This window comes from Protopterus annectens, chromosome 3.part0, assembly GCF_019279795.1.
Source record: "Protopterus annectens isolate FY-2018-M chromosome 3.part0, PAN1.0, whole genome shotgun sequence".
NCBI lineage: Eukaryota > Metazoa > Chordata > Ceratodontiformes > Protopteridae > Protopterus > Protopterus annectens.
The window spans coordinates 1,838,666,459-1,838,694,220 of NC_056731.1; the positions used below are offsets into that span (position 1 = coordinate 1,838,666,459).

Sequence of the window (27,762 nt, forward strand, 5' to 3'; positions counted from 1 at the left end):
CATGGAAGTACCTATTGGCTCACAAACAACTGTGGAAGGTAAAGTGGTTGTACACCCCACGACTGATGTTAGGAGGAAAATATTGGCGGATGGGCCACACAAACTCGATTTTTCGGCTTTTCCCTTGCCGATACGATCAGCAAGGAAGAAGTCAATAGACTTGGATTCACAACGAGGGCAGAAGCGCAAAGAAGCACCGCAACAACAACAGGTGCGTACTTTAAAGAAAATGTGGACACAAGAGACTTAGTTTGGAATATATCACATTATGTATTATCCTCTAGTGAATATGAGCTCCTGAATAAGGGCTTGGGTTTTATACCAACAGGTTGCATTGATGTCAGTGATGCTATTTTGTCTGTACGTATGTTTACTCGTGATCTTGCTTTAAAATTAATTATGGGCACTAACAATACTAGAGAAGGTTTTGTTTACAAAAAGAAAAGTAACTATGTTCCGCAGTTGCCACCCAACGTAGATACTTTTTTGAAAGCCTTTGAGAATACTGTTTATAAAGATGTTGATTTTAAAAAACTTGACAATGAACAGAATTTAAGTTTGAATGAAGTTAAAGCACTAAAGAGTTTACAGAACAATGACAAAATTGTTATTAGACCATCCGATAAAGGTGGCCCAATTGTTATTATGGATGCAGTATATTATATTAATACAATGTTTGAGATGCTTAACACTGATGCTTATGAGGAGGTTAGCTTGGACAATGTGCATGAAATTTTAAGAAGTATATCTATGTCTTTATTGGAGTGTTCAAAGATGGGCATTATAACCAAAGAGTTATCTGACTACTTTAGCATTGAACATCCATTGATTCCAAGGAGGCATGGGTTGCCTAAGATTCATAAACATCCAACCCACCCTAAATTTAGACCTATAGTGGCGGGGGCTGGATGGGCAACGGAACCTATATCTATTTACTTAGATCAACAGCTGAAAGATATTTTGTCCAGTTGTACCTATGTCCTAAAGGATACCGAACATTTTTTGAGAGATCTATATGAGTTTACGCAACGTCTCAATGACATCAAGGGCCTAACATTCATTACTATGGATGTTGAGGCCTTGTTTACTAGTATTCCTAATAACTTGGGCATAAGTATATTGAAAAAATTATTGGTCAATGAGAATGGAATGGAGGTTTTGAAAGCAGACTTCCTTTGTTTCTTGTTAGAAATGGTATTAGAAAACAACATATTACCTATTGATATTGAGATACCCGATTGACATAATGACTAATTTACCTGATTGTGACATGTGATTGACACCTGATTGTTTTATTTTACCCTGTTTTTGACTGTGTTTTTGTTTCTAGACTTGTTTATTACCCATAATGTTCGAGAAGGCAAGTAAGGAGTAGTCAGTGCTGCCAGTGTGGGCAAAACCATGGTTGGTATAAAACAATAATAGTTCCTGTGTTCACTGCCTTGGCCTCCACTTTTGCTCCATTTTGCTTTCTTGTCGCTCTTTCAGTGCGGGGTCGATGAAGGCGACATGGTTGAAATGATGGACAGGGGGAAACTTGCTCCAGCAAGAGGGCTTTGGATGCTTCTGACCAGGATTCTCCACAAATCTGACATTAGATGAGTCAGAAGGGTCCCCCCTCAGTCTAGTCCCCTAAGTCACCTTCCTTTTTTGGAGATTTCAGAAGCAAGGAGAGATGCTGCCCTTCCCCCCCTTCTGAGTCCTGAGGATGTTCTCGTTCTGCATTTGGTGCTTGGCCTTTCCCCTCCTCCCCTGGGTCTCTTCCTCTTCACACGGTAATGGAACTCTTATTGCGAAAGGGTGGGGAAGGCCCTGTGGGGAAACCTGTTCTTCCTAGGAAACCTAACAAGTAACATCACCCACTCTTTACATCACAACCTACCTTACTAAAGGAGTTCCAGACGCTTATGTGGGTGGGCTAGCCCTGAAAAAAAGATGTCGGTCGGTTCTGGTCTGTCCATCCCCATCCCTAATAATAAAGATTCTAGGACTGGATAGATATGGGAAGCGCATTTTAGTTTTATATCTGGACTCCTTTCAGCCACCACCGGCGTCCTTCTGCAGGCCAGAGAGGACTATGTTCTTCAACTGTGTGTTCACCTAGGGATCTCCCCCTCCCCAGGGGCAGCCACTGGTTTCTGATTGGCCCCGGGACTCCTGTCGATTTCCTCCATTTTTCCTCTGATACGAAATTTCTCCAGAAAAGCCAGGGACCTTTCACAGGGCGATAATTCTCATTGCTCCATTCTGGCCTTTTCGTCCACACCTTGGTCTAAACTTATTTACTAAAATAAATTAATTTTGCCTTGAACAACGCTTCTTCTGCCCATTAATTTTTTTGTCCTGGAAAAACTCTTTCTGGTAGCCATTACTTCTCTAAAACATCAATCCATAAGAATTACATTACTTTCACTTTCAAAAAAACCTCTCAAAAAAATGTAGTATATATTTAAAAATTGGTTCACAGACAGCTAAGGTTTGGTTATTTGGGATAGACAAAAAGATCAAGGAAAAGAGATCAACTCTTTGTGTCTTTTGCTGAGCAGGAGGAAGGACTTGCAGTTTACCAAGAACTTTCAAAGTGGTTATCTGATTGTGTATAATCTATGTGTATCTGCAAATCAACAACTTTCTAAACAAACCCCCAAGGGATTCCACAAGATCAATATCTCGTCTTTGGCTCATCATGCAGCTCTCCTCTGGATGATATTTTTTGCGGCTGCTACTGGGTCTAAGCCACATACATTTATTTCTCATTATAAAGTAGATAAGGTTTAAGTAACTTTTTTGTTTAACAACAAATACTATAAACAAAAGAGGGGAGTAGCTATGGGCAGTAGTTGTGCCAATACCTATGCTAACCTGATCATGGTTGCATGGGAGCAAGAGTACTTGATAGGTCACCCGAATATTCTGTTTTACATGCGTTTCATGGATGACCTTTTTCTCATTTGGCAAGGAGATGAAGAAGGTTGTATTGCTCTATTTGAACTAGCTAATTCCACCAGTGAGTTTTTAAAGTTCACTATGGGGCACTCCACTAGCAGGATAGACTATTTAGATGTTACATTATATGTGGAAGCAAACACACTGAAAACAAAGGTATACAGAAAACCATGCTACTGTCCAGCGTTTTTGCATCGTGAAAGTATACACAATCCAATGTTGTTTAACAACATTGTGAAAGGACAAGCTATGAGATTCTCCCGGCTGTGTTGTGATGACTTGATATTGCGGGTGGAATTGGATCATTTGGAGGAAGGTTTTTTGAGAAGAGGCTATAAAGAGGAGGAGATTAATAGGGTCTATACACAGATGGGAGAACTTAGGAAGGATAGAGCTAAGCCATTTTTTTCAGTTAGAACCTCTGGTCCAAGAGCTATTAATAAGAAAGAACGACCGAGTTTATCTATTGTCTTACCATATAGTAATAATGTTAATCAGGTACAGAAAACAATCAATGATAATTGGCATATACTATTGGTAGATGACAATACAAAAAAGTTAGTTGGTAATTATCCAACTTTTACATACAAGAATTGTAAGAATTTACAACAACTTTGTTATCAGACAAAGGCAACTAATTTGCATGAAGAACTGAATTTATCAACGTTCGGTACTAAGAAATGTGGATCTTGTGCACATTATATATACATTGATGAATCGAGGTTTTTTAGGCATCCGGACACAGGTTATCTGTGGCAGTTAAGGAATAGTGGTAATTGTGCCACTAGAAATGTGGTCTATATTGCTCACTGTACTATCTGTTTTTGTTTTTATGTGGGCAAAACAAATAGGTCATTGAGGGAGCGGATCAGGGATCACATTTATTGTATTCAGAGAAAAGAGGAATACAATGCTATAGCTAAACATGTTAGAAATGAAGGTACACAACACACTTTTTTGTTTCAGATATTACACATTCAGCCTGAGAATGTACGTATGGGTAATATTGTTAATGATACCGAAAGTGCCGAATTAAAATGGATTCTTAGGTTAGGAGCACATAGGGGACGTGGACTGAATGATGCCATATCTCTGAAACCCATACTGAATGCTAAGCAGTTTGGCTGGGCAAATATAAACATATTTCTACACAACAACTACTAGATACTTATAACACAAGAAGACATCTATTTAATGGCCAGCATCCAATATAAGAAAAGTTTTTAATTATTCTCATTTGTTTTTATGTTTTTCTAAACTGTGGTTTATAAATGCCATATACAGAGTGGATATGTCTTTAAATATTGTAGGTTAGATGTTAAATATTTGAGAGCCTTAATTAATTAATTAGTACAGCTGAGTGATTTGTATTTGGATATTTAAAGAACAGTGTGCTTTGAATTTTTAACATCTGATGAAGCGGATTAGTAATTCCGTGAAAATGCTAATGTTTTCTGTTTTTATTAAATACAATTTTATTTTTACTACAAGTGCTGTCAGTGGTGGATATTTTGTCATACTTCTTTGGAATACTGGAATATTGTTTGCTGCCTTCTATCAAGGGATATTCTTTGATATTTACTGGGTACCCAGTTTGTTTCGTTCTTTATATATATATATATATATATATATATATATATATATATATATATATATATATATATATATATATATATATATGTATGTATGTATGTGTGTTGCGTGTGTATTTATTGGTGTCATTCAATCTGTTGAATCATCCGTTGATCAATGGAGTGAATGACTGTGGAATGTGGTTGATTGTTCCATTGATCAAAATTTAAAGATTTTGGATAAACAGAACATCAAATGTTTGTGGATAAGGTAAGTGTTGGCATGGTGAAGTAATGCTGATACCTTTACGTATTCTGAAGGTTTTGACATTAGGGGTAGGAGTGTTTGTGCGAGTGTAGGCAGATTAAGGTTAGAGTAGGGTTAAGTGCTGGCATAGTTGTAGTATAGTGCATGTGCGTTGGTGCATGTGAGTTCAAGATGTCTTGATTAGTGGCAGTGTTCCAGAAAGGGTTTTTGAAAGGTAAGGTGCAGGGTTAGGATTAGGGACAGGGGCAGGGTTTAGAGGATGTTTAAGCTGAATTATCAGAATTAAAGACATGGAAACTGAAGTCATCATTGCCAGCAATCTGAAAATCAGCACATTGAAAAATTCAAAACATCTAAAATAAGACCTGTCATACGTTTCCTTTTGCAATCAGTCAAGTGTGTGTGTGTGTGTGTGTGTGTGTGTGTGTGTGTGTGTGTGTGTGTGTGTGTGTGTGTGTGTGTGTGTGTGTGTGTGTGTGTGTGTGTGTGTGTGTAATCAATGTACAGTAAGTTAAGAAGATTATGCTTCTTGTATTTAAGTTGAAAAACTGAATTTATGATACTTTGTGTTACACCACATGTCCAGAAATAAGATGTGAGATCTGCATCTGCTTAATGGTTACATTACTGAACCTGAGTTCATGTTTGACTCCAGAGCTCTAACTTAATAACTGATCAGTTGAAGGACCAATGTGATTTAACATGTTTTTCTTTAGTTACCATTACTTTAAGTATGGGACAGTGGGTACCAAAGAAATAAATCTCTTTCCTGTAGTATGTTAAAAAGTATGTCTAGGCTGGATTGATTTTATGAGTCTGGAAATTTGTGTTGTGATCCATATGAACATTTCTAGTTCAAAGATAAACAGAAGTTGATTATTCATTTTTATTTATGTCCTTCTTTTAACTAGAATCTTCTGCATTTACAACCCTTCTGGATGCATTAAGGATGTCATTGTAGATGCAGGTCATTGTGATGTAAGTTACTGTCTTTTATTAAATTATTCTATTAAATTTTACTTTACTTTTGTTTAGAAAATGTGGAGGTTCATCTGAGTGTCTTGCTCGTCGTTCTCTCTTGGTAAGTTCTAGATTTTTGAACAAAATTTTAATTCAACTGCAAGTCATTCATATGGAGCATCTTGATCATCTAGAACATGTACTAAGGCTAGTATCTGGCTATACTAAACCAAGCCTTGTGTTGTGTGAAAAGCTGACAGAAACAAACTGGGGTTCTTATTTGACCAGGTAAGATCCTTGGTTAGATACGACTGACTTGGAACTCTCATTGTTCTTCCTGGGAATATAAAGTGGTATGTGTGCTTTGTGTGTGTAAAGCTACATGCTAGCACATGTGTGTGTATGTGTTAGTATGCTTGTGCTAATATATGTTTCTCTGAGTATGATAATGGCAATATTTTTGATTTCTGCTGCTTGTGTGTCGGTAAAAATAAAATGTATGCTGGCTTACTGTTTGACTCAAAAGGAAATTTTGTCATTGGCTGAAGTTGACTCCTGCTGCCTTTTTGAATTGGACATCACCATAGACTAAATAGTGCACTTCTGAGAGTGCAAACGTGGGATGAGAAGATAAGGGCTACATCACTTTCTGAAGGCCAGAAATAACCTGGATCTTGCAGATTAATTGTGGAACACTTTCTGAAGCCTGCTTCCCTTAAAATGTATGATTTTGGCTCCTTTTATTTCTGATGAAAGAGGGGCAGGAGCTGTTGACTCCGATGTGAGGGGCATATTCCTCGGTGTCATCAGTCATTGTCTTCCAGCATTTTATTTTAACCTTGCTGCTGATGCATGACTAATACATTCTAACTCTTGACTACATCATGTGCTAACCAGTGCACTTCTGAAAATGCGCAAACAGGACGAGAGCTACAGCTCTTCTTGGAGGCTTAAAACAATACAGACTGATTGTGAGGCATTCATAAGGCCTGCTTTCACTTGGCAGCCTAAGGTTATTTATTTTTTCTATGAGAGAGCAAAAAGAGCCATTGGTTCCTGGATACTTGTTGAGGGGATGGATTATTCAACATTTAAGTGACTTGCCTGTTAGACACCAGCACTTTCTTGTAAATTTGCTGTTTGTTGCATATTCTGGTACTTAGATGTACTCTGCACAGTGTTGCATGAGTAGAAGCTTTGCAGAGTTCTGTAGTGGGTGGCAACTGATAAGCAAAATGTTTTAGTCTGCTACAAGGAACCCAGACTACCAGATCGGATATAGTCAGTTTCTTTCCCTAAAGACCACTTCATGCATCTTATGCTTTTCAAGGTAAATATGCTATTGTTCCTTCTGTTTACTTTTATACATTGCTCCTAGTTGTTCAGATTATTTTGTTTTTATTTCAGGTTCATTACTGGTGTACTTTTAACTCATTGCTTCCTACATGTGCATACTCACGAGTTGCCAAGTAACCTGTAAGATCACGCTTATCCTAACAGGAGTGCCCCTGTAATCCTATGTTGGATATGCTCACCAGTGTCTTTACACTAATTTTTTTTCTAAACCACTGGTGCAGATACTTACATCAGATTAAGGTGTATGTGGCATGTACCTGTCCCTCAGACGTGATAGTTGCCATGAGTTTGTTGAGAAAAATAAACTGTATTACAGTCATTCCAGCCCATCTCCAGTTTGCACACTTTTTTAGATGTTATGCCTGCAATCAGTGGGGGGTAGTTAGAAAAGTTAGTTCCCTAGCACTAATAGTCTGTCACTGTTGTGTTCTAATCGTGGTACAGAACTAGGAAGCAATTCAGAAGCACGCAAGAGCTGAATTGAGCAAATGCTCATTAATAACTCATTTGCATGTATCTGAATCAAGCACAATGATTTATTACCATGTTACGTGTTCCCATACGAAGCCCTGCAGTATCTTTGCACAGGCACCTACAACACACAGACACACACACACACACACACACACACACACACACACACACACACACACACACACACATACACACACTTTCCAAAAAACATATGCAGTCACGCAGACAGCTGAACATTCACATATACAAACATGCACCGATACAGTCACAGTCATGGCTCACTTGTATATAATCACATACACTCACACACTCTTGCAGTACTTACCTGCAGTTGTGATAAAAGACCTACTGCTGCCATAGATGAAGTGGGTGTACACAGTAAAATGTCAAATTTATTCCTTCCTGCTGTATTGCAAACTAGTGCAGTAGAACTTGTCTTTGATTCACTCTACTATCGTATTTCAATCTCAGTGTAAGGCTGTGGGTAAAGCACATGGCTAGTTTACAATAACTACACTTCTGGACTGGTATGTTAGCATGATGGGTTATCCAGCAGACCACTGGATTGATACTTGCTGGAGGGTTCATATCACTGTAGTGCTACAGCCGTCTTTGAGTAGATGTCTTATAGTGCACTCTGCAGTTCTCCTAGACATAGGAATAGAAAACAGGAATTCTTTCTAGAAACAGGACTGCACACTGCATTATATGATGTTCTTCATTCCACATTGCTGCAGTCCTAACTATTGGGTAGTCCGCTGTCCAGTCGGCCCGAATACCAAAGTATATGGCTGACGTCGGTCAGGGCGCATTAGACTGACGTCAGTACGTCAGGGTACTAATGCGCATGACCGACGTCATATCCTCAGTCTTTTTTGCCGCATGGTCCGATGCAGAAGCAATTTTGCGAGTGCAGGTTGGCGTTCTGAAAGTTTCTGAAGTCAGAGTTTCAGACCGAATCAAAGTTGGCTAAGTACCCCGTTGGGGAATATTTTGGTTTTTTCTTGCCTCAGTATTTAACCGGATGTCAGAAAAAGTGAATAACTGTATTTCTTGTGGGAAACAGATACCTCATAGGGATTACCATACTTTGTGTATACCTTGTTTAGGGCCTGAGCACGACGTTGTTGGATGCCGCTCTTGTGCTAGATTTAACAAACACACTATTAAGAGAAGGTTAGACTGTGCCAGGTTAGTTTTTGGGAAGCGTTGTAATTATAAAATGCCGTCGGATGCTCCAACGCCCGCTTCGGCCAAAAAGCGCAAGGACAAAGCAGCAAAACCTAGAGTTGAAGAACCGACAGTCCCGGACGTCGGTTCTCTAGAAGGCTCAGTGGAGCCGGAGGTTCTGCCAGGAGTTTCTTTGGAGTCTCAGGGAGAGACTTTACTGTTACAAGATGTGTCCTCTCAGGAAGTAGGCCAGGCTGAGGGGGCTTCTCAGGTGGCTGTTCTTCCCTCTCTTCCTAAGGTGATTAGGGCCTCCCCTTCTGTTTCCAAGGCTTCTTTGAGAGGCAGGCCAAGTTTAGCTTCAGTGGGGGTTTCTCCTAGTGCTTCAGGGTCTTTGCCTAAGAAACATATGCTTAAAATGGCAGAGGATTTAATTACTATGATTAGGGTTCTATGCCCCTCCTGATAAGAGGCCTAGGGTGGAACCTGAGTTTGAGAGTTTTGAGCAATGTTCGAGGCTTCTGAGTCTTCGGCTGAAGACTTGCAGGAGTATCCTCCTTATTCTGATTCTGATGTGGATGATTCTGCTCCTTCAGCTTCTCCTCCTGAGGATTTTTCATTTTCAGAGACTCTGCATTCCATGAGGGAGCATTTTAAATGGGAAGGTCAAGATTTCTCTGACTCCAGGAAGAGGCTTAGGGAATTCTTGTTTTACCCCAGCATAGGCCTTTAGCTATACCTCCTGTTCTGAATGTGGTGGAAGATGTTTTTGCAGAGGCTTCCCTGAATCCAGATTCTTTGCCTCCTGCTCCAGTTAAACCGGATAGGTACTATAGGGTGCCTGAAGCTCATAAGTATCTTTTTAAGAGTCCTAGGGCAGACCCGGAAACTGTCTCTCAGGGGCCTAAAGGTGTGAAGGCCTCTGTTGTTAAAAATCCTGTTCCTCCTGATAAAGAGGCAAGGGCTTTGGATAGATGGGGAAAGAAAGTGTATACTTCTTCCACTTTAGCCATGAGGGCGTTGAATTGTCAGTTTCACATGTTAAAATATCAGAATTATCTCCTTTCACAATTGAAATCTAAGGTGGATGCTCTGGCAGAAGGTATTGAATGTAAAGAGTTGCAGGATTTAGTTCATGTGTCTGAACAGGTGGGTAAACATTCCCTGCAGTGTGGTTTTGATGCTGTGCAGGCCTCCTCGAGGGTGGCTGCCACTGGTTCTGTTCTTCGTAGGCACGCCTGGTTGAGGGATCAGAATTTAGCTGAGCATGTTAAAACAAGGATTTTGGATGCTCCTTTACAGTCTGATGTGTTGTTTGGTGCACCTGTGGAAGCAGTTTTAAAGAAAATGGAGGACAAGGCTAAGTCTATGCAAACTGTTAAGGATTTTTTGCAGGTTCAGCCTCCGAAGTTTAGTAGAAATTGGCCTACTAAGGGATGGACTTATCCTGCTTATGATTCTCAGTCTAGGGGTAGGTCTAGACGTGGTAGGGGCAGAGCTCAAGGTTCTTTTAGGCCTAGGACAGGGAGTTCCCCTGCTCAGACTTCTGGTGAGGGCAGGGGTCAGTCCTTCGTAAGCAGACCCAATGACCTGCCTTTTCAGCTGCCAGTACATTCTCGCCTGGCAGCACCTTTGGGAGGAAGGCTGTCTCTTTTCAAAGAAAATTGGGATTTAATTACCCAAGACAGATGGGTTCTGGATATCATTCACCACGGTTACAGGTTTTATTTCCATACCTTGCCTCCTTTCAAAGGCATGCCAGACATTCCTCCTCTACAAAGGACAGAGGCTCACAAGCAAATTTCTCTGTTGCTCGAAATAGGGGCCATTCAGCCAGTTCCTGTGCCAGAAAGGGGCCTAGGATTTTATTCTCGCCTGTTCCTAGTACCAAAGAAGGGGAACACGTGGAGACCAATTTTGGATTTATCTATCCTCAACACTTTTCTGGACATTCCCAAGTTCAAAATGTTGACGTTACAACAGCTTTTACCTCTGCTGGGCAAAGATCACTGGATGGTAACTTTAGATCTCAGGGAAGCTAACCTTCATGTGCCTATAAGACTACGTTGCAGGAAGTATCTGCGTTTTCGAGCTGGAGATTCTCATTATCAGTTCTCTGCATTGCCCTTTGGCTTATCTACTGCGCCCAGAGTATTCACAAAGGTTCTGGCTCCAGTGATAGCTTACTTCAGGCTAAAAGGAATTCAAATCTATCCTTACTTGGACGACTGCCTGATTCTGGCTCAAGAAAAGGAAGACCTTCTACAGCATTTGGAATATGTCATAGCAGTGCTAAGATGCCTAGGGTATTCTGTGAACGAAATAAAGTCCAGTCTAGTACCCTCTCAAGACATGTGCTTTCTGGGTGTGAGACTGAATACAGCAGCCCAGATGGCCTTTTTAACCCCGGACAAACAAAAGAATCTTTCCAGTTACTTCCATCAACTATCTCTTCAGTCCGGGCTGACTGCAAGGACAGTCCTTCAAGCCTTAGGGTTCATGGCATCTTGTATTCTGGTGCTTCCCAATGCCAAACTGCATATGAGGAAGCTGCAATGGTATCTCAAAATGTATGGACACAGCACTGCCAGGATTTGGACACTGTCATTCAAATAATACCTTGCATTCAAAAGGAATTTTTGTGGTGGACTCAGGAATGTCACCTAAACAAGGGACTCTCTGTGACCCGGCCAGAGGCGAGTCAGATTCTAATGACAGATGCCTCAGACATTGCTTGGGGAGCTCATCTAAATGGAAAGTGGATACAAGACAAGTGGCCTGCCAGACTACAGCATCTACATATCAACATGAAAGAGATGTTAGCAGTCCAGTTTGCATTAATGGCTTTCAAGGAGTTACTTCTTCCTGGACAGGTGTTGATTCTAACAGACAACACAACTGTCATGTGGTACATCAACAAACAAGGGGGAACACATTCTTACCCATTGTGCAGGCAAGCAATGATTTTATGGGAGACTGCGCTCAGCTTGCAAATAACTCTTCAGGCAAGGTTTCTGCCGGGAGCACAGAACTCCTTAGCAGATGTGTTAAGCAGACAAATCATGGATCCCCATGAGTGGAAACTGGATCTTCATGTATTTCAACATTGACAGTGTCATGGGGAACTCCAGACATAGATCTGTTCGCTTCTCCACTAAACCAACAGCTGCCAAAGTTTTGCACAAAGAGGTTTCATCACACAGCTTGGAAAGTGGATGCTCTTTCTTTCAGTTGGAAAAATCTTCATGTGTATGCTTTTCCACCTCTGCCTCTTCTTCCAAAGGTGCTTCTCAAGGTCAGACAAGACAAGCCAAGGATGATTTTAATAGCTCCAGATTGGCCTCGGCAGCACTGGTACCCATTACTGAGGAGTCTGGTAAGGAAGCCTCCATGGCCTTTACCCTTGATTCCACACCTGTTGTCTCAGAGGGACGGTCACCTGCTCAATGTCAAGCTTCACTCTCTTCATCTAACAGCCTGGCATATTCTGTTTTGAAAGACAGCAGGTCTCAACTTCCTCAACAAGTTTTAAATGTGATTATGGAAGCCAGAAGACCTAGTACAAGGAAAGTGTACGCAGAAAAATGGAAGAGATTTTTATTTTGGACTGCAGCAAAGAATTTGGAGATTTCTGAGCCTAATTTGAGTGTGGCTCTTCAATATCTTACTGAGTTACTGGACAAAGGTTTGTCTTTCTCTTCCATTAAGATTCATGCTGCAGCAATTTCAGCTCACTATGATTGTGACCCACCATTGTTTTCACATCCTTTGTTCAAGCAATTTCTTAGAGGGCAAAGAATATAAGACCCCACGTAGAGCTCCTACTCCTGCTTGGGATCTCAATTTTGTGTTGGAGAAACTTACTCTACAACCTTTTGAGCCTGCTTGTACTGCTGAACTGAAATACTTGTCATGGAAGACTGCTTTTTTGTTGGCCATTACTTCTGCAAGAAGGGTTTCTGAGTTGCAGGCCCTTATGGCGGTTGAGCCTTTTTTGATTTTTCATAAGGATAGGGTATCATTACGTACTAATCCTTCCTTTATGCCTAAGGTGGTTTCTAGTGTGGCTTTAAACCAAACTATTCATTTGCCTACTTTTATGCAGATCCTCAAAATAAAGGGGAAAAGATTTTGCATACTTTAGATGTACACAGGCAATTGCGTTATTATTTAAGCAGGACTAAGGATTTTAGGCAGTCTCAGCAGTTGTTTGTTTCTTTTGCTTTGAGTTCGCAGGGCAAGCCTGTGTCAAAACAAACTATTTCTAGGTGGATTGGGTTTTGCATTGCATTTTGTTATTCCCATCATGGCAAGGAGATTCCAGCTGGGATAAGGCCTCATTCCACTAGGGCTACTGCCACTTCAACAGCATTTCTAAGGGGGGTGGCAACTAAGGATATTTTGGAGGCAGCTACTTGGAGTTCAGTGCATACTTTCTCTAAGCATTATCACCTTCCTCTCTACTCTAAGTCTAGGGCTGGTTTTGCCACAGCTATTTTGCAAGGCATATTGTCAGCTCCTGCTTCTGTATGATTTGCCAGCCTCCCTTACCTCTGCTTTGGGATTCTACCCAATAGTTAGGACTGCAGCAATGTGGAATGAAGAACATAGTACAGTTTTGTACCTACCATAAATGTAGATGTTCGAGGATCCACATTGCTGCAGTCCAATTTACCCTCCCTCCTTCCCCTCTGTGTTTAGGGGTGGTTGTGTAGGTGAGGTTATATGCTGGTAATTTTGTATATATTGTACATATTTTTGGTGCAGGTATACTTGGCCTTGTCTTTTTAGGGTCTTCTGACATCTGGGGCAAGAAAAGACTGAGGATATGACGTCGGTCATGCGCATTAGTACCCTGACGTACTGACGTCAGTCTAATGCGCCCTGACCGACGTCAGCCATATACTTTGGTATTCGGGCCGACTGGACAGCGGACTACCCAATAGTTAGGACTGCATCAATGTGGATCCTCGAACATCTACATTTATGGTAGGTACAAAACTGTACTTTCCTGTGTTCCAGAGTCTCACTGTTGCTTATTTAAGTGTAATATTGGTTCCAAATGCTGTTGCAGACATGCATTACTTGTGATTATGAGTTAAAAAACAAAAAAATTAAATTTCCTTTTAAACGACTTCCTGTGATTCCACTGGCTGACATTATGTCACTGCTGGATTGCCAACTCGCTCACAGATAGGATGCAGGAAATCAAATTAGGGGAAATTACCTCCAAAAAGAGACCAGTCAGCAATGGAGTCCCCCAGGGTTCTGTGCTCGGACCTCTCCTGTTTGGCATCTATTTTTCTGAAGTAAAAGCCCATACCAAAAGGCTGTGGCTGACTATGTTTGCAGATGACCACAAGCTAGGAGTAGTCCTTGAATCCCCAAATGACGTAGCCATCCTGCAGGAAGGTTTGTCCCAAGTAAATAACTGGTGTCAAAATCGTGGACTGAAACTAAATGACAAAAAAATGCATTATTGCATCCTTTGAGAAGTTTTCTACTCCAGTGAACTACTACATTGACAATATGCCCCATTGTTCTGGATTTGTGAGCTTATGTGGATGGTGACCTACTTCTGGCCAGCATGTTTCCATTGTTGTGAGAAAGTATTTCTGTATTGCACAGCTTATAAACAAAGGGATTGTGTCTAGATCTAGGGATATCATTGCCCCTTTACTCAGCCCTCATTAGCCTAGTCATTGAATATAATGCCCCCTTTGAAGTGTATCTGTCCAGACATGTGCAACAACTGGAGTGCCCACAGAGACACCTTACTAAAAGGATACAAGGCCTAAACAGCATGTCCTACATGGAATGATGCAAAGCCCTGTCATTATACTTATTATCCTACAGACTGCTAAAAGGTGACCTGTGGCTGGCATGTAAGGCATCCTCTTACCCGGTATTGATGGATTTACTGTACATCAACTGATTGAATGGCATCAGAAATCCTTGATCAAGGGATCTAAACCTCTTCTGCAACATCAGCAGAACAGTTTGTAGGTGCAGGTATATTTTGCAGACGATACCGCTGCTCTGGAACAGACTCCCCATCCACATAAAACAATGTTCATCCCTTTCCATATTCAACTGCAACTTGGATCTATAAAAGGGAAACAGAAAATTTACCCCAGGACTGCCACCTGTGTTACTAATGGACAGAGGCAATTCCTAAATTTTTACCCCATGCTTGGGTTCCCTCAAATTATATGTGGTATGATCCCAGTTATTCTCATTGAGGTAATGTATAATTATTGACCATGGGGTGGGTAAGGCCAGTAACTAACCAAATGGGATAGGTTAGTTCAAGCAAAAATGGAAATTGATTGGCTTAAAATGACCTGAAAAGGCAGCTAGCCTTGTACTTAATTATGAACTTATGAACCTACTATCTGTTCATGACCACTTCTCTGGTACTCTGGAAGTCTACACGATTTCTAGTGTCCAGTTGCTTTTCTGGATTCTGAATCCATATGTAAATATTGTCAGTCAGGGGCTGTTGAGATGGGCATGGCTTTGTTCATTTTGACTTTATAGAACAAACACACGTGAGGAGAACTGTTATATGCTCTAAAAGATGTAGTTATCAGTCTAGTGCCAATCACAGTGTCAGAGGAGGGTATATTACAAAACGAGAATTAACTCCACTGCTGACTAAGGCACAAGGAAGATCAAACATCTCAGATTTTAACAGCTGAGTCATTTTTACAAGTATTTCTATACATGTTGCAAGTATATCTGTAATTTATGATTGCTGAGTTTGTGTGTTTGTGTGTGTGTGTGTGTGTGTGTGTGTGTGTGTGTGTGTGTGTGTGTGTGTGTGTGTGTGTGTGTGTTTCTGTATCTGCATGCTCCTGTATGTACATATATGTAAATGTGTGCCATGTACCTGCATGTGCATGTATATACATGGTTGTATGTGTGTGTGTGTGTGTGTGTTTCTGTATCGGCATGCACATGTATGTACATATATGTAAATGTGTGCCATGCACCTGCAAGTGCATGTATATACATGGTTGTATGTTTGTGTGTGTGTGTGTGTGTGTGTGTGTGTGTGTGTGTGTGTGTGTGTGTGTGTGTGTGTGTGTGTGTGTGTATTTGCGTGTATGTATGTGCATCTGCATACACATGAGTGTATTTGCAGGTGCAGCCATATGTGTGTGTTTTTCTTTCTTTCTTTGGTCTGCACGATCTAGTCTACTAACTACATGAAAAGAGAAATAGGCTTGCTTTCTGCATATGGTGTTGCTATTAACTTGTGCATTCATTTAAAATGCATAATTTAGGCACTGAGTTAACTGCACACATGATGCTACTTTTCACATGTGTGATGACCTATGACTCAGACTTATCAAAGTACACAGAGGCATTTGCTACCTGTTTTTGCATACTGCGCCCAAGGGTCTGAGTGAGTTTAATTTACTTTACTTATTTAATTTAAGTTCAGTTTTACTATAAATCATAAAATAAGAACAAATAGACTATAGCAATGTTTTAATATAGTTTTTGTTTTGGAATCATTCTCTACTGGAATACTAAATGTTAGAATTTAAAGTCGTCAAAAAAAGTTAGTGGCCGTGTTTTATGTCTGTTCAAAATTGTTTCATCTAAACAGTTTGCAGTATATTGCTGTGTTTAACTTTTTAATGGAATATTCTTGTAAATTGTGATAATAAGCTGAATGCTGTATTTGCAAAATGTTACCAGACCTGTATTTTATTCAGTCACATCAATCTAACAGTAAGATATTTTTAGTTCTTCACACCCACACCTGACCATCAGCTTCTCTCTTCATTCACAAGGCCTACTGGATCTACTTTAGCCTCCTCCTGTGCCCTACCCAATCCACATTCAAGACCAGTGAGAAAATCAAAGCCACTGGTCAGCATTATACTGCTATGAGGGAGCACACTGTATCCCACCACACCACAGTAGGCTTGCAAACTCCACTATAGCTGTCTTTGGAGATACATGTGCAAACTCCTAACTAAGCGACACACCTTTGTAGTATGGGTTACGCCTGTCTTTTAATGTTGTTAATACAGTGAGTCAGGCTACCTTTCTCCCCCTGCTCACTCCCATCTTCCCCACATGGTCCCTCCGGCACCAAGACAGATTGTTTGAAGTGCAGTCAAGGCAATACTTACTTTCTCCATGGGGCTGGAATAAATGTAAAAATGCTGACAAACAAATGTTTTGATATACAGACAGTGTGTGTGTGTGTGTGTGTGTGGGGGGGGGGTGTATGTGCTGTTGTGGACTGCAGATATTTCAGTATTAGTTCACACCTCTGTACTCACTATATACTCTGCTTCTTTGTACCCCTGAACCAGATGAAGCAGCCTGTCAGGGAATTAATGGAATGAATGAATGAATGAGTAAATGAATTGTTTTCACAGGTGTTCATGTAAGACAGCATATTTCATTTGTAAGCTGCTCTAGAGCAGATTCGTTGAAATCAATAATGAAATATGTAGTTTTCTGCTGAGTCAGTAATAACAGCAGTACATGCAGGATTGCAGCCAGGAGTTTTAGGATTATATATCAGCTGTTGTTTATATAGCTGGTTTCTCCTATGGCTGGTTATAGAGCACAAGGGGCACTAAATATGGGGTATGCTGATGGATGATCCATAAATCAGGTGCTCGATCATTTGCCAAAAGGGAAAAGTGACAAGAAAGCCACACCTTCACCTGCCACATGTACTTAAGGGTGCTTTACATTTCCTTAGTGCAGTGGCAGTGATGATGAAGCCTCTTTGGGTAGGTATTGGATTGATATTTGAAGTGATGATGTTCCTCATAACTGGTGCAAGCTTGAACTAAACATGTCTTGTGAAACTAATTCATGAATTCAGCTGTTGTCATCACAGTGGGAAATACCTACATTTCAGTTTTGTTTTTAGTTAATGGTTTTGAGATGCAGTAAAATATTGAATAGGGAATTACATTCTTTAGTGTATTTTGCCTCCAATTCCCCTATTAAAATTCCCAATGAATTAATCAGTTCATTTAATATTTTGAGAACTGGCTTAGGGAAATACATGTATGGCTTCTCATATACAGATCCACTGTTACAGAGGTATTGAGGACCACAGTCTGACATTATTCATTGTGATTTGTGTAACACATTGCTGGTGGTTTTAGCTAGAATTGTACCTAAGAGGTATTTGAATAGTGAGAAAATGATATAAAAGAATATCAAAATGGTGTAAATAAACACACCCCATGAGTCATGATGTCCAGTAAAGAGAGCTATATAGCCTTCTCAAACCAGAAATAATTCTCATTGAGGATAATAATGATGTAGACCATCCATAGATGGGTGGAGTATTGCAGTAAAGAGAGAGCGAGACTGACAACTGGGTGTGAGAGGGCAGGAAAATCTTCCAAAAAAGGAATCTAGTTGAACAAAGGATGAGAGACCCCTGCTTGTAAGCCAAAAAGATGACACTTTGAGAAGAGCAAGGGAAAATATAGCTAGTGTTATCAGGAAAGAAGCCGAATGAAACGTTCCCACTTCCTACTCATACTTTGAATTACAAAGTGAATTGCTGTGCCGGGTAGGTAAGCACAGAGAGGAAGTAATGTGTCAACTATTAACACCCAAATCTTTCAGAGACATAATGATGATGCTATCATGTAGTCATTTAACAAGAGATTACCTTGGAATGGGCACAACTAAAACATACAGTAGATAGTAGCAATGTTTTACTAGTTAAGAATAGTGAAAGAAGTTGAGAATTTCTCTACTGGATTGCCCAAATGCCAGAAATCATTGCCTCGCTCAGGCTTTAAACATCATTTGATTCCTGTGCCTATGATAGGGTTAACATTTGAATGTATTGCTGTGGACATCCTTGGGCCTTTGGTAAAGTCCAACAGTAGGTTTCAAGAACATTTTGGTCATTTTGAACTATGTAACTGAATACCGTGAGGCTATTCACCTATGCAAGGCTAATGCAAAGGAAATATTCTTATTATTTTCCAGAGTAGGGGTACCTAAGGAAATGCTCACTGACCAGGGGACTCCATTTTTATTTTTTTATCCAGAGTAATGCACCAACTGTGTTAGTGCTTTAAGATCAAGCGGTTAAAAGCCTCATTGTGCTATCCCCAGACAGATTAGTTAGTGGAGTGTTTTAACAAAATGTTAAAGTCCATGCTAAGAAAAGTTAAGAAAGACAGAAAAAAATGGGAACAGTTAATACAATATCTCCTCTTTGCCATTGGAGAAGTACCACACTCCTCAACAGGGTTCAGCCTTTTTTAAGTTGACATATAACAGAGATCCTCATGGACTGTTAGATATGGCCAGAAAAACTTAGGAAACACTTAGAAAGAAGAGAAAATCCAGTTTAAAAGTATTATTTAACACTATACCAACTTACAACATAGGCGGAAAGTAGTACTGTCTATCGTATAGTCACACATGGGAAGAACCCTGGCCATACAAGTGGTATATAAAAGAAATATAAGGACCAGGAAATGATGAGTTGTCGACAAGGTGTTAATTTTGATTCCCTTTACAGTAAACACATTTTAGGTGAATGGTAGGGTCCATTTGATATAATCGAAAAATAAAATTATGCAAGCTGTAGGGTTGAACACACTGATAAAAGAAGACCAGTTCAAGCATAGCATATTAAATGTCCTGAAACCATGGAAAGAAGTACAAACTTCTGTAGTTTATTTAGCAGCAGAGACTGGTAGACCTGATGAGTAAAGTAAACTGACCACTGTGCTTGTGGTTCATGTAGCTGACACACTGCCTAAGCCACAAAAACAAGAAATAGGGAGTTTTTGGTAAGAAACACAGAAGTGTTTTCAGCACTATCAGGCAGAACAAACATGATTCAACATACTGACTTTCTTCCTGGGAGAAAAGGCTAACTTAATATATCACAAAATACATTAGTCACAGAGAACCAATATACAAGAGGATGTTCAAAAATGCTTAGGATGGGAGTGATAGAGAATTCAATAAACAAATGGGGCAACTCATTAGTGACAGTCCCCAAGCTTTATGGAGCTATCAGGTTCTGTAATGATTTAGGAAGTTGAACAGCATGTCCGAATTTGACTTAACTGAAAGTTTGGGGAAGTCAAAAAAACTAGACCACATTAGATCAAACAAAGGGATACTGTCAACTCACATTCATTTCTGTAGCCAAGGAAATGACAGCTTTTACAAAATTAGGGGGCCTGCTCCATATATTCATAGGTTCTTACTAAGCTTATGGCTGGGGAGACTACTCAGAAGCTCAGCGCATCACCCTATACTGACAGGAGACAAACAATATCCCCCCATTGTCCAGACTACTGTCCTTTTTTTTTTAATTTCTCCAACAAATCTTTTTGGTTTTTAATACCATAACAGGAATGGACCCTATTCCTAACTCAAAATACGATTCAAGTTCATGAAATTAGTATTGTTTCAATCTTTGATGTCAGCCAAAAGCACTCTTCTCAGCACCAGCAATGTGCCCAGTAATGACTCCTTCTGCAACTTGTATGGAGTTACATATATTGGTAACATATCTAAGTACGGATGTGTGTTGTTACTACATTGAGTCAAGCTGCCTCCCTCCCCCTTTTTGTTAACTTTTCTTACTACTATTAGAACTGTCTGGATATCTTTCTTCCACACTGCTCTAATTTCTGCCTGCAAATCCTGATATTTTATGACTTTGTGTGCCTGTATGCAAGACACTGTAGTCACTGGGTGTGGCGATTTCAGTGATCAATGCTACTTTTGTCTTCTTTTCATGGACCACTGTATCCAGTTTTCTAGCATCTGTCTTTTGAACTGTCGGTAATGGATGATCCCATGTGATGTAGATTTCATCATTTTCTATGATGCTTTGTGGCTTATGTTTCCAGTGTTTTTCAGCCACTTCAATACCATAATGTTTGCACACTCCCCAGTGCAACAGTCTTGCCACATTATTATGCCTTTTAGTATACAGTCCTTCTGCCATTAGTATGTCACAACCAGCAACAAGATGAGTAACTGTTTCCAATTCTGTTTTACGAAACCTACATTTGTCTGTTTCTTCCACATGTTCAATGCACTTTGTAAACCAGCATATAAGTAGACCACTAGCTTGTGCCGCCAGTATTAACCTTTCATCTCTTGGTTTGGATTCGCATCTCCTTAGCCATTCCTGTGTTCGATCCTGATCAACATGAGGTTCTTCCAGAAGTTTTTTATACTTGCAACAATATTTTATATTTGTGCATTTTGCCACATTTCTTGCCTTCTCATCTGGTCCTATACCTTATATTCTTTCTTTTGTTTTTTGGCACATTCAGTTGCTGCCTGATTTTTATCTACTTCTGGTTTGATTTCCATTCCTACTTGACACCGATATGCTTCTGCTAGATTAAGCAGAGAAGTCATCTTAGATTTGTTGTCCTCATGTTTCAAAACTTTCACTACTTTTGGGTCTTATGAGGTCAGCAGATATGTATGCAGTCCCACAATTGCAGATCTATACATGTAAAAACCAATGCAAAAGTTCGCTGGAGTGCCAAATAAGGGCCCAAGTCCAAATGGAGTCAAGTAGTTTTATTTTCACTGAACAAGCGATAAAAACAAAGGAAATAAGTTGCATAAACGCTGACACTTCTTGATACGTTTTCGTACACCTTCCTCAGATGCAAACACCCTCTATTAAAAATTCAAAGCTTTTATATACACCTATTAACTCTGAAATTAAAATTGACTATTATACCATTATCCAATAGGATTGATCCCTATATAATACATCAGTTGTTTGTAGAACTCATAACAGAAACCTATACTTTTGGTGTTATAAAACAAATTGGTAAATGAACCACTGTTGTACATCTGTATTTGGGTCCCAATAAATAACCATAAATAATTAAAACATATACATTAAAAGATTAAAAATGTTTAAAACAATTGTTGTTGTGTCTTTCGGCTTTTCCTGGTTAGGGGTCGCCACAGTGGAACTCCGGTCCGCTAATGATTGGCAGTAGATTTTTACGTGCCGAGTTGCCGGCCCTGACACACAACCTTCAATGAAGGTACGCTCATTCATGCATGTCTCCACACAGAAGACGCTCTAGCTGAGAATCGAACAGGACAACATCTTACTGTGAGGCGACAAAGCTACCGCAGCACCACCACCGCAGTATAAAAATGTTTAAAACGTATGTTACTGAAATGAGGAAAGTTCATAATGGATGTTCAAATACTTTGTTTTTACAAACATACTGTTTTAAAAATATTAGTATGTTTGTAAAAACAAAGTATTTGAACATCCATTATGAACTTTCCTCATTTCAGTAAAATTGTGTATGTAAGGCTGCCCTCTGGTGGTAAATCACAGTTTTGCAGCCCTTAATTTAAGCACTGTAAGAATGGATAACATATCATTCAAGCCTGGGAATTTTGTAGCTTCCAAAAATATCTGCCAGAATAGTTCTCGATATTCTAATTTGGCCTCCCACATACCCCCGCTGATTTCCTTGGGTACAACCTCTAAGACAAACCAAGACCCTCTCCACCAAGGGCAGATGTCCTGTCTGGTGGACCCCAGCCATAAACAAATTGTATAACAAAAGAAGGAAGCTACTGCACGTCAGAGCAAAATTCCATAAAGAGAAGGCATCGCTGATCAGCACTAGTAGAAAGCTACGTTCTCTCATAAAAACATCCAAGGCCAACTTTGAGAGAAAAATCGCTATGGACACTAAAGATAACCACAAGGCCTTCTTCTGCTATGTTAGAAACCTGGGCGGAAACCTTCAGATATGCTCAGAGTTAGTTCACAATGACAAAAAATACACTGAACCCACAGATATTGCCAACATTCTGGCAGACAGGTTCAGTGCAAATTTCTCCCCTCCCTCACCCCAAAAGAGGAAATACTTATCCCAGCTGAATGTAACCTCCCTGTCATCTCAGATGTCCAGGTGAGAACCGCCCTCAGCAAAGCTAAAAACACAGCATCAATGGGACCTGACGGTATTCCGGGTTGCGTGCTACGTGAACTCCAAGAGGAGCTAAACCCGCACATAAAAATGCTATTTAACCTTAGCCTTACTACAGGATATGTACCTGAACACTGGCGTACAGCAACAGTGGTCCCACTCCACAAAGGAGGCACCTCTACAGACCCTGGTAACTACCGCCCCATAAGCTTAACCAGCCTGGTCTGCAAAGCTATGGAAAGAATCATTATGGAACTCATAAACAGAGACATTGGGGACCTACAGACACTTGATCCCACCTAGTTCGGCTTTGTAAAAGGCAGATCCTGCCTTTTGAACCTGGTTGACTTTTTCGAAACAGTCACTAGAGCCATTGACGAGGGCAAAGCAGTCCATACAGCCTACCTGGACTTGACTAAAGCTTTCGACACAATACCCCACTCAGGCATCATAGATAAGCTCAACAGCTTAAATGTAAATCCATATGTCACAAGATGGGATGCAAACTGGCTAAAGGATAGAACTCATAAAGTCAAAATCGCTGGAGCCATGTCAGACTCAAAACCAGTCACATGTGGTGTCCCACAGGGCTCTGTCCTGGGACCCCTCTTGTTCGGCATTTATTTCTCAGATGTGAAAGCAAACATGGGAGGGTTGTGGCTGACAAAGTTCGCAGATGACTGCAAACTAGGCGCCATAGTCGATACACCAGCTGACACATACATCCTACAGAAAGGCCTCACTGAAACGGACAACTGGTGCCGGAGTCATGGCCTTAAACTAAATGCCAAAAAATGTATAGTCATCCCCTTTGGGAAAAACAAAGTACCCACAAATTATCACATAGACAGTAACCCACTGAGTACGGAAAAAGTGATCAGAGACCTGGGGGCCCAAGTCGATAGTGACCTCTCATTTGACACCCACGTTGCCAAAGTGGTTAGAAAGACTTTCTATCTTGCCCACCTTATCATGGAGGGATTCACATCCAGATCAAAGGAGGTCATTGTACCCCTGTACTCCTCCCTTATCAGGCCCATGATTGAGTACAATGCCCCATTTGGTATGTACCTCACCCGGCACTTGCAACAGCTGGAGAGACCCCAAAAGTACCTCACCAAGAGGATCAAGGGTCTCCAACATATGTCATATGCTGCCAGACTAAAGAAACTCCAGCTCTATTCAGTAGCATACCGCCTACTCAGAGGTGATCTGTGCCTGACGTACAAGGCCATGTCCAATCAGGAATTGATGGACATGCTCCACCTCAAAAAATCCAAATTCATCAGAACCACGAGAGCTAAAGATTTAAACCTCAGCACAAATATGAATAGGACATGCTGGAGGGACAGATTCATAACTCAGAGGCTTCCCATACTCTGGAACAGAATCCCAGTTCATGTTAAGCAGAGCCCCTTACTGACTCTCTTCAAGAGAAATCTTTACGAGTGGATGGGAGATCGTAGGTTTACCCCGGGGGGGGGGGTCATCTCTGTGTCATTACTAGACAGAGGCACAGTAAACTAATTCTATTATGTAAAGGGGTCTTCACTGTGTCAATACTAGACAGAGGCACAGTATTCTAAATCTATTCTGTACACTTTTGTACCATTACATGGGGTGGCGAAAGCCACATAACTATGGCTAGGCTTATAAATGCCCCAGGGCAGATAGTCTAGTACTAAACTATGAAACTATGAAGCCTGTTCACATATTTGTTTGTGACGGAATAAAGCATTATTAACATTTTGTTTTTTAATTTCATAATAATGTTCATAGATCCTCAATTTTAATTTCCTTTCCGTCTTCCCTACATAAAATGAATTACATATCTGGCAAATTGCTAGGTAAACATTTCCGGTTGTATTGCAATTGGAATAACAGGTACTTGTGATTGTCCTGTTTCTACTTGGTACTTCTATACAAGATTTATTGTGTATGTATGGGCACTGTGAACAGCTCCCACATTTAAAAGTACATATTTTCCCTGATCTGCCTTTTTGATTGGAGCTCTTCCCAAACTCAAATAAATTCTTTTTGTTCATGTCCTTTCTGTATATGAATTTTAAAGGTTCTTTATGTACATTGTCCAAATCTGAAAACTCTCTGAACCTATCCCATTCCCTGGTTATAACCTGTCTAATGACACCAGAATCACCAGTATAATCCATTACAAAAGCTTCTTCCCAGTTGGTTGTAAGCTTGCTCTCTGTACCTAAAACTGTAGATTCATCTTTCCCCAAAATAGTGGCAAACCTTTCCTTTCTTCCTTCCACCACATCTACAGTGATATCATGAATTAGTTTGTCTGGATAACCCCTTTCTTTAAAAATGTCACTTTCAAAGTCACATTTCATTTTAAAATCTCTGTCCTGTGACGTCATCCGATGGATCCTAACCAACTGGCCTTTTAATAAATTTTTCTTTTGAAAAAATGGATGACCACTGCGAAAATGGAGATAGGAATTAGAGAAAGTATTTTTCCTATGTACCTTAGAGGAAAATTCATTCTCAGAATTAAAAAGTGAAATGTCCAAATATATTAATTCGTACTTATTAACATCATAAGTTAAATCCAAGAAGTTAGTAGTACCTTTTAAGTAGGACAAAAATTCTAAGAATCTGTCCATGCTATCTGTCCAAAATATGCAAATGTCATCCAAAAAACGCTTGTATAAGCACCAACAATTAGCAAATTCACTATTAAATACAAATTTTGTTTCCCACCATGTCAAAATAATGTTTGCATAAGTTGGTGCACATTTTGCCCCCATGGCAACCCCTTTTTTCTGTCGAAAAAACTCACTCTCATGAAACATAAAGTTGTTGTGAAGAACTATTTTCATTAATAATAAACAATTACGAAAATCATGTTGAGTAAAACCCTCAGTATTGGTCATACATTCCTCTAGCCACAAAAGCCCTGTATCATGTGGAATGGAACCAAATAAATCAACAATATCTAAGGTTACAAAAAGAATGTCCTTACGAAAAAGATTGGGTTTTACCTGCCTCAACAAGCCCCAAGAATCTCTCAGAACTGATGGGCTCCCATTAGATAGGTCCTTTAACTTTAACTGGAGATCTATACATGTAATTAATTTCAAGGAGGCCCATCTCTCCTTCAGAATGGGGAATATATACTCTTGGTATGCACTGATTTTTATAAATCATTTCGTCAGCATGAAGCATCCTTCTTGTTTTCCTGTCTAATCTATCCATCATGTTTTGTGGCCATTCAGTCACTCCAAAACTATAAGTTCCCAAGTATTCATACACTCTCTCTTGCTCAAGTTTTTTTATATCACATTCTTATCCCAAATTGATGTTTTCTTGTTGCTGCAGTTTTCCTGCTTTAAAGGTTGCTTTTGCACATTTAGCAAGACCAAATGACATTCTTATATCATCTGGAAAAGTTTTCACAACTTGCAGTTGTGCTTTCAGTTCCTCATCTGATGAGCTATACAGATTTAGCAAGACCAAATGACATTCTTATATCATCTGGAAAAGTTTTTCACAACTTGCAGTTGTGCTTTCAGTTCCTCATCTGATGAGCTATACAGTTTTAAATCATTGACAAAGAGAAGATGAGAAGTCTTTACACGTTACTGTTTTCTAGGGGCCAAATTATAGCCATGGCCTAAGCTGTTAAGTACTGTCCTTCATTTTGAGTTATATGATGTCCATGTAACCTTCATAAATTTATGAATAATGTCCTAAAACCCATGCTAGATAAGCTGGCACTTATTTAATAATATAATAATACACACAGATGATTTGATTTTTCATCTAGTGAAGGTACAAGATGTATTCAGCTTTCTGAGACAGGACAGGTTAACTAATGTCTTTCAGAGAAAGTTAGGCATGACTGAGGTAAAGTATTTAGGTTATGTGAATGGCAGGGGATTTTTAGGTCCACTTAAAGAAAAATATAAAGCTGTTAGAAATGGGTCTATTCCCGACATAAAAAGAAGTGAGGGCATTCTTAGGTTTGTGTGGGTGCTGTTAAAAGTTTGTATGCTCCTTAAGGCAAAGTGGATATTAGAGGCAGACACAGCTTTTAATCAACTGAATGTACTACGTTCAGGGCCTGTCTTAACCTCTCCAGCTTTCATCTGGGCTTTTATACTGATTCATCAGAGGTAAGCCTTGAGGCAGTGTTATCATTGATTTTTATGGGCTAAGAATATCCAGTGTTTTTTCTTTTTTCTTTTTTTTTTTTTTGGAGGAGAAACCTGAGTAAGCTGAAACCATTTATTTTACTGCTGAGACAATGAAGTGGATATTAGTATCACAAAAGTTTTGACTTCTTGGCCTAAATTTTACATTGTCTACAGACCATGTCCAATTGTTGTTGGGTGTGAACACAAAAGTTAGTCAAAAGACGTTTTCTTTATAGCTTTACAGCTTTTTAAAATGCATGGCAAAACACAAAGCAGACTCAACCTACTATAATGCAGGAATCCTTGTCCATCTTTTGGGCCTGAAAAAGAGGGGGGGGCAGTGCAACATAGTGCTATTGGTTCTCATCCATATGCTATTTGAATGTTTTTTAAATAGTGAGAAGATGTGAAAGGATAAAAACAGAAAATAGACCAGCAAGGGCAGATCCAGATGTAAAGTATATATCCCAATCCTTTATTAACAGACCGGTTTCGGCATTAACTGCCTTCTTCAGTGTAGGACAAACAGAAAGTGTCCTGTTAACATACATAATATATATAAAGTAGGAACCAATAGGCAGTGATTAATCATGAATATTCATGAGTGATTGAGAGTATGAAATACAACCAAAGCCTAAAAAGTTTCGTCATACAAAGCATGACTAAAACTGACATAGTCAGTATAACACCTACAATAACTCATAAATATAGAATACAATGAAAAACATAAAGCTTAATGAAGCTTAATACAGTCACTCGTGGAAGCTGATGTAAAAAAGAATGTCAAGATGCAAAATGAAAAAATAAAAACATATTATCTTAGAAAGATACCCTATGAACAAAGCTGTTACTAATGATACACTGTTAAGAAATAAATGGGTATGTGAATTACA

General features: G+C 39.7%; 1 protein-coding gene across 1 annotated transcript in view; it reads left to right on the forward strand.

The window, feature by feature from the left end:
- Positions 1-27,762, forward strand: part of LOC122797094 — a 625,096-nt gene that overhangs the window by 35,389 nt on the left and 561,945 nt on the right. The window contains exon 2 of the mRNA XM_044065887.1: positions 5,821-5,866. Within this exon, the coding sequence (XP_043921822.1) occupies positions 5,821-5,866 (46 nt within the window). The remainder of the gene's footprint in view (positions 1-5,820; positions 5,867-27,762) is intronic.